This window comes from Berghia stephanieae, chromosome 2 (assembly GCF_034508935.2).
Source record: "Berghia stephanieae isolate SIO BIC M18660-M18661 chromosome 2, UCSD_Bste_1.3, whole genome shotgun sequence".
NCBI lineage: Eukaryota > Metazoa > Mollusca > Gastropoda > Nudibranchia > Aeolidiidae > Berghia > Berghia stephanieae.
In genome coordinates, this window is record NC_088361.1 from 22,376,037 (window position 1) to 22,384,916 (window position 8,880).

An 8,880-nucleotide genomic window follows, 5' to 3' on the forward strand; every position below is an offset into this window, starting at 1 on the left:
TGTCTGACTGTTTCCTTCCTGATGAAGGGCCTCAGCCAGGGCCTAGGATGAAACAGGGATAGGGGTGGGGGTGGGGGGAAAGGAGCAAAAATTTAACTCCTGCTTTTGGGAAGGTAATTTGAAATCATTCACCCAGGAGCAAAGAAAAGAAAAGACAGTGCAGCACGCATTACATTCTCCATCCTCTTATTCCTCCTTCTCATGCATTCCTCCAACCAATCTCCATCCTCTTATTCCTCATTCTCACGCATTCCTCCAACCAGTGCAGCACGCATTCTCCATCCTCTTATTCCTCCTTCTCAATATCTCAAAGTTTCACGTATTCCTCGATTTCACAGAACATCCTTTACTGTGACACTCGTCTTAATAATTTATTTTCAGAGCAAGAATGAAGCATATGTGTTGCACTGCCGTTTCTTTCCAGAATCAAGAGCACAAAAATGAATGAAAGTGAAATGGGAATCCATGCAGCTAATTCGGTCAATGGAAAGATTTAAAATGAAGGGGAAATGTTCATTCAGATGTGTTTGTTAATAGAGATCAAGATACACTGTATTTAAAATGATTAAAGTGATACTAGGCTGCTGAAGCTGTGGACTGTAAAAAGTAATTAACAAAAATGAATATAACAGTTACAAAAAAGTAACAAAATACCAAACACAGAACGTTTCGGGCTCAAAACCCTTCTTCAGCCAACAAGCAAAAAAAACAATAAAGACATACATACATTATTAAATTCCAGATAGACGGCAGAGTTTAGTAATGTGTTCATGACTTTATTGTTAAGTTGTTTGCTGAAGAAGGGTTTTTAGTCCGAAACATTCCGTGTTTGGTATTTTATTCTTTTCTTTTTTGAAGCTGTTATATTCATTTTTGTTTATTACTTTTTTTTTAATGATTTTAAATAATGTGTGTCTCCTTGAGACAAAATTATGTTCAGGTTGTGAATCACCGAAATTAGTTTCAAAATTTAATCTCTAATATCTGCTTTACACAGACCTGTTCTAGTACTACGAAAAATTGGTAGAAATACGACTTTTTGGCTCCAGTTACAGAACACCATTCGCTTTTTTGACTAGAAATGGAAAGGAAAGTTTAGTTCCTATTTAGAACCTGTGTTCAGGCCTTTGGAGTATTTTTGGATCCTGCTAAGGGCAAATTATTTAAAGTGACTTTTTCTTTTTTCCCCTGAGAAACTACGAATTTTTGAAATTTCAAGGCAGCTCTGTTTACAATAAAGCAGTTTTTACTGAGAATGACAAAATAGTTACATTTAAATCGTATATGAACCATTAAAATGTTAAAACTCAAATAAAACAAGAAACTAGAAAATAAAATAACCAATTAAAACATGCAACTCTCACTACAAAATAAAACAACTTCAAATCTAATGAAATCAAGACACTGGGATGAATGAGAAAACATAATAAAATAACGTGGCAGTAATTCAATTCAATTCAATTTATTATAATGATATATTATGGTACAATAGTCAGAATACAGACACAAATAGCAATAAAAACAACTCTCTTGTATTGCACACTAGTTTCAGTTGTAAAAGGAAGAGTGTATACATACTATACGTCTTTATATCTGTCGTACGTCTTTATTTCTATATGAAAGGTAATTTGCTATTTTTAGAAAAACGTGGTTCAGACATAAAGTAGTCTTCAGAGCCATTCGGCTCGTGGAGCAGGAGTTTACCCCGGTTTCTATAGCGTGATGAAACGGACGATAGCAATTGCTTGTTATCCTTTGGATAGGACACTTGTCTATCGCAAGGGACAGGTTCAGACAAAAACAGTGATGAATTCCTTTAAGTAGATCATCCCGTTGCCACTATTACATCAACGATGGGAAATGTTCTGTCTAATCCCGATGCCTACAACGAACTAAAACAAGGTTTTCTGTCGGGCCGTGGACGGCCTCATTCACAACAAGTCTTCAGATTACCAACATGACACGTTGACAAAACGAATATCTTTTGTTTTAATGCTATATGTCTAAGTAAAACACTCACAACATCTGTCTGCCTCATGAGTTTTGTGTAAGTTATAATCCAGATGGCGGATGTTGTGAGCTTTTTAACTAAACGTATAGCATCAATAAGAGTGCTGATCAGTCTGGATAATTGTTTATGTCTCTATTCCATCTCCCACCATGAACATCGATTCACCAACAACAACAACAAAAATATTCAATTACGTCCGTAGGATTTCAACAAACATAAAATACCCCAAAAATGTTATCACTAACTACGTTCTTTGTATCTTGCATGATTAAAATAATAATAATAACGATGATGATGATGATAAGGATAATAATACTAATAATGATAATAATAATAATAATAATGATAATAATAATAATAATAATAATAATAGAAATAATAATAATAATAATAATAATAATAATAATAATAATAATAATAATAATAATAATAATAATAATAATAATAGAAATAATAATAATAATAAAACAGACACTCACAGTTGATTGATTGTATCCTTGACAAAATGTCATCAAAATAGTTATATAAATATTTGTATATAATGACCACGCATCTAAGAGCGCTAAAAAGAAGGACTAGATTCTGACCTGTTATGTCCGAATACATTTAGAATTAATGTATTACGACACAACACTAATAATTCCAATAAATAAACAAACAAATAATCATTATATCAAATTGGAAATTTCTAGATAAAACATGATTCCATTAGCACAACCTATAACTCAAATACAAACGACATGCATAAATAAACTTGAACTATGTACAAATGACGGTGCTATAACACCTATGCAATGAAACACATCAATTTAAAATAGTTGTATTCTACAAAACGGACATGCCAAACCCAAAACTAGAATGTGGATCTTGAACACTTTACTCAGACGACCTGCCTACTATGACCAAAAATTCGTAGAACTGCAAAATTTCGTCTCCAATTTCAGAATTTCCCGAGCATCTCAAAGTCAATAAAACTGTGGAAATGAAAGTTTGGTACCAGACTGCATCATTTTAAGGATTTTGAAGTTGTTATTTAATCCTCCTGAGGGTAAATTGTTGACCTATCAAGTTAATTATAGAGAATTAAGAAATTAAGGAGCAGGCACTGGTGGAAGATAAAGAACTGAACAAGCGTGTATGAAAGGTGCCAGACAAAGCGAGAAAGAAAAAAAAAACATCCCAAAAAATCAGTCTACCTTGACTGGGTTCAAGGTCGACTGATTTTTTGGGGATGGTTTTTTTTCTTGTATATTTCTTTCTTGCTTTGTCTGACACCTTTCATACACGCTTGTTCAGTTCTCTCTCCTTATTGACCATATTCATGATTTTTCCACAGATATTATAAGTACCTATTCATCACAGTACTTGACTTGTTACACTCAAAACTCATTAGAACTACGTACATACTAAATATGCATATTTTCGTGAAGCATAACAAGCTTTATAAAACAAAGATTTTTCACAAAATGTTGTAATGTACAAAACAAATCTGATTAAGAAACATGCTCATTGTATGGTAACAAATGTGACTATTTTCCTGTGGTTGGTAAGGAGAGGGTTAACTATAAAGACTACGATTTTCATCTCTTAAAAGCTAAGAATTTTTAAACGTTTCAAGTAGGCAGGTCTGCTTCACTAATCACCGTGTGGTTTTAATCATCACATCATCCATCATCCTATCTATATATAAACCAGCTGTATCTATCCATTGTAACATTCAATTCAATCAAGATTACTCTGCATCTGTTGCATTCTTGTCTGATGAGATAGTAGTATTTTATCATTTACAACATAAAATCATAAGTACGTACTATTTAATACTTAAACTTCATACAATAATATTATAATGTCTCCTCTCATAGACTACATGCAAACTCACTCACTCTCTCTCTCTCTCTCTCTCTCTCTCCCCCCCTCTCTCTCACTCTCTCTTTTTCTCTCTCTCTCTCTCTCACACTCTCTCTCTCTCACACACTCTCTCTCTCTCACTCTCTTTCTCTCTCTCTCTCACACTCTCTCTCTCCCTCTCTCCCTCCCACTCCCTATCTCTCTCAAAATCAGATATCAAAAAGTGATCACAATCAACGAATTAAACATATCAAAACTAACTGAACACGACATAAATCTGACAGGATCAAGTTATAAAATACACAAAATGATTCAGAAGAAACCAGAAACCTTTACATGAATTAAACCCACATGGTAAAAGTCAAAATCACAGTTTGTGATAAAAACTAACACTTTGCTTAGAAAAACAAAAAAAAACAAGACTCGACAGTTAAAATGAATTCTACAGCGATGCCAGGAGACAGGAATTCAAGCCCCTGAGAAGGGGAGAGAGGGAGGGGGTGGGAATGGTTTTGGCCATTCTCTAGGACAGGGACAGGGATTTCAATTATTTGAAAAGATTAAAGAGTAATGAAACATGTGACCCAAATTTCCAACACAGTATTTGGAGTTCAATTTTTCAAGTTAAAACAAATGAGCGAAGAAGAAATAAAAAGGGGGGCTAAAGCATTGCGTCTTAATTTGAGATCAAGTCAAGCGCTATCATTTGAAATGAATGAGACAAATAAGATAACAAAGTAAAAAAAAACAATCGCATGGCCATGCTGAGCAATTTGCTCCATCCAAGCCTAGTTGACTAAATAGGCTTTAAGAGATTTTCCAAACATCTGAATAAGTAAAACTCGTGTGCTTCAAATACCTCAACATCTAAAAATCCTAAAATCAATTATAACTTCACAACAAATTCCGATTTTTCTTGGGCATTTGACAGGCTTGTTGCGAGACAAAGATATTTTATCGGAAGACACAATTTGGAGGTGAGAATTTATTAGAAACAGAAGTTGTCATGGATAGGTTAAGTCATAGAATTTATAAAATATACGGTAATCTAATCGTCAACACAGTTAAACAATCACATCTTATTTCACTGGGGAAGGAATTAAATCATTTTCAGACCTGACCAATCAAAGCATAGCACAGTATCTTCAATCAGCGTTATTATTATCATTAACATCATCATCTATTTGTTGTTCTGTTTTGTAACATTGCTTTCATTTCTACAAATTAATTATTTCACTATTTTGAATAATAGTTATCAACTGCAGCAGTGTTCCCATCGTAGAGTCTGAGCAAAATCCCTTAACCCTACAATTAACAAGAAGCCACGCATAAATTTGCATATTTGAATATTAAAATTTCAGAGTAATATTTCAAAATAATCATAATTTACATATCATAACTATTTGTTATAGTCATCTCTCTCTCTCTCTCTCTCTCTCTCTCTCTCTCTCTATTTCTCTCTCACTCTCTTTATATTATGCAAATGATAGCATTTCGCTTGAATGACACAGAATGCAAACTACATCATTTAAGGCATAAACGTGTTTGACATCATCCCACCAGAATCACACAATATATCTTCATAAAATATCAAGCACCATTGAAGCAAAAAGGTCTTCCAAATGTAAAAAGGACTACACAAATATATGAAGTGTTCATTTTAAACTTGGACAAATACAGATATGTGTGTCACGGTCAAGAATGGAACACGAACGAACGTTTGGGATTTCCCAGCTAGCATAGAGTATAAAAATCCGTTGATACATTTGCTAAACTTTGACGCATTAGATGAGAATGGATAAGATATGATGTAGCAAATGAAACCACCTCATGAAATTAGATAAACTTGGCAGATTCATTCAAAAGAATCAAGGTGTGACTTAAGTTAGCCAAAAATTTATAAAAGTACATTTTTCCAAAAACCTAAATATATGTAACCAGCCCTCTCAAATTGGTTTTATGACTGAACAGCCCATATGTTGAAAAGTGAATTTAGTCAAAATTTTCAGAAGAAATATATTTTTTCATTTTAACCAGTTAACTGCCAAACTCTGGAATAAATTTGTATTAAAAATTTGGCAAGAAAATTCATTCTTCAAATATTGATAGATTTAAAAGACCCTCATCTTGACCCCAACTCTCAAACCTGGGACCTCGCAAGGTATCCCATCAAGTCCCAGATTATGGAGTTATTTCCAAGATGAGTATCATTTAAATTGATCGATATTTGAAGGACGAGTTTTCTGGCCAATTTTTCAAATACAAGTTTTTTTCCAGAGTACGGCAGCTAACTGGCTAAGAAACCATATATCCATTCTATTTTAAATTTTAGATCTTTTATTCAATTTTACCTTTGATAATTTTCTCCTTCGTGTTTATCTCGAAATACAAGACCAGATTAAGTTGATTGGTCGAAGAAAAGTAAAAACCCTATAAAATGTCTTGACAGGAAAACTTTTGTTACGATGACTTCAACTGTCAAAACAGATTTAACAAGAAGTTGCTTTTCTACATGCACAATCAACAATGCTAACCGACAGTCGATTTACTGATTCTGATATGATGGGGAAAGTGATTGTAGCAAAATAATGTAACGATTTAAAATGGATTTGATATAGGAATGGATTAGATATAATGAGAGTTCAATATGAAATTTCTTAAGTTTATAAAAAGTAGAAAAAAAAATTATCATGAATAGAACGTTAAAAATTTCTAGGAAGTGAAAAAATTTAAAGCAAGAAATATTTTCAAATATTGATATGGTCGTCGATGAAGACATTGAACAACAATTGAAATCAAAAAGTTTCATTTTGTCCAGACTATATTCAAATGTGGCGGACTGTGGTCAAAGTGACATTATTTTCTCTAAAAGTTTAGGCTAAAGGTCAAAATGGCCTTTATAAAAATAGCATAAAGAGTCTATTGCATTTCTAAAATATAATTGACGTAATTAAAAATTGATTCATCGCCCTACAGTATAGCATTATAATAGCTATTGTATTCCATAATTGTATGCGACTAAAACTCACATATAAACTTTGCTGACATACTTTTGAAAACAATGACTAAAGAACTGTCAGTTTATACGGGAAATAAATTACCCATCGGGCTAAATGTACAGCACTTCTTCAATTTCCAAATACCATGCGACAATGAACAACATTCTTTTTTTTTTTTTAAGGTAAAAGAAATAAGACCTGCACTCGTACGCCATTCATATACACTTTTTACGATGCATACAACTCATCAAATATATTTAAGAATATTGGTCAAACCATATTACAATGTGTGATAAGGCTCAGCTAAACCATACTAACACACTTTAAGGCAATTATTTCTTAAAACATGCAGTTCAGGAGGTGTTTGGACATGGGCTTCAAACTTAAGTCGAGCTTTTATATAGCACAATATCCACTAAACATGCTCAAAGCGCTTTACAGGGGGTCCTTGACCAACAGCAACAGTAACATGAAGGACGAGACATGTTAATCAATATTATAATTTTTTTTTCCAGACAGAGACAATGCTGTTAACTACAAGGTACTCATTTTACACATGAGTACAGTGAGAAAATGTGAGTAAAGAGACTTTTCCAAGGACTCAACTATGCACCGAGCAAGGCTCGAACCCAGGACCATCTGATCCGAAAGCGAGCGTCATACCACAAGACCACATAGCTGCACAAACTTATCACGAGTAGATATTTGGTTGTTTACTACTCCACCTCCTACTTACGCCATTGTGCCAAACATGCCATGGATCATTATAGATATCATAAGTTATGATCCTACATGTTTTTGACAAAGCAAATTATTCCATCGATTTGTTTGCCAGACCCACAATGGCATCATTGTTTGTTTGTATAATTAACCTTTTAAGACTTTGCAGCTATGTGGTCTAGTGGTATGACACTCACTTTCAGTCCTGGGTTCGAGCCTCGCTTGGAGAAGGCTCTTTACTCATATTGTCTCACCATACTCAGGTGTAAAATAAGTACTTGGCCATAACAGCGTTGCAATTTCACCTAATAGGCATCATGTCCTGTCCTAAATGTTAAATGTTGCTGTTGGCCAGGGACCCCTTGTAAAGCGCTTTAATCACGTTTAGTGGATATTTGCTATAAGGAAGCTCAATTATTTGTTTAAAAAAGAATTCCTTTGCAAGATTGCTTCATCGAGACAGAAAGTAAAGTCAATGCAAACAATTGCTTATTTTCTTATTATGGCCAGCAGACACTGGTCTCTCAAAAAAGGAATTTCTGACAGATCTAAATTAGATCTGCCTTCCCAATTAAGGCTTGCTAAACACGGAAGCAATTTTTAAAATTCCGATGTGTCCCAGAATATGAAGTTAGGCTGACATCATCAAAAATAACTTATTCAGTCAGATATTAAATGCCAGACAGTCATATCAAACTTAAAAATGGATTCTTTATTTTAATTATTTCATTTCACACTTGCAGGAAAAAGCAATCTAAACAGTTAAATCGACATCCCAAAAAGTTACTATCATTTACTTAATTAAAAGAGAAAGTAATTCATTATTAATTAATTTTGGGTTTTTTTGGCAGTCGACAAAAATCCGAAAAATGAACAGAACCTTTTACTTGGTAAATCTAAATTTTTAAAAACAAAACAAAAACACTAAACAAACTACTGATGAAAATGAAATACAATGATAATTGTGGTCAGTAGAGATTCAGTTTGCGCTTCATATCATTTCGTTTCCATTCGGCAATTCTGTAGAATTTTTCTCTCGGCATCTTGAAGAGCTCTTCAAAATCCTCATTGGTCAAATGGATCTAAGGAAAGAGAGAGAGAGAGAGGAGAGATTATCACGACATTCCATGAAAAAATTTTTTTAATGAATTTAAAAAAAAAAAAAAAAAAAAAGTAATAATAATAATAATAATAATGATAATAATAATAATAATAATAATAATAATAATAATAATAATAATAATAATAATAATAATAATAGTAGTAGTAGTAGTAGTAGTAGTAGTAGTAGTAGTAGTAGTA

At 33.1% G+C, this 8,880-nt stretch overlaps 1 protein-coding gene across 2 annotated transcripts in view; it reads right to left on the reverse strand.

Moving 5' to 3' along the window:
* Positions 1-8,269: 8,269 nt before the first annotated feature.
* The window catches only part of LOC144964501 (uncharacterized), an 81,331-nt gene continuing 80,720 nt past the window's right edge, over positions 8,270-8,880 (reverse strand). For both annotated transcript variants that reach the window (XM_078898872.1, XM_078898871.1), the window contains one exon: positions 8,270-8,660. In XM_078898872.1, the coding sequence (XP_078754998.1) occupies positions 8,547-8,660 (114 nt within the window). In that variant the 3' untranslated portion in view covers positions 8,270-8,546. The remainder of the gene's footprint in view (positions 8,661-8,880) is intronic.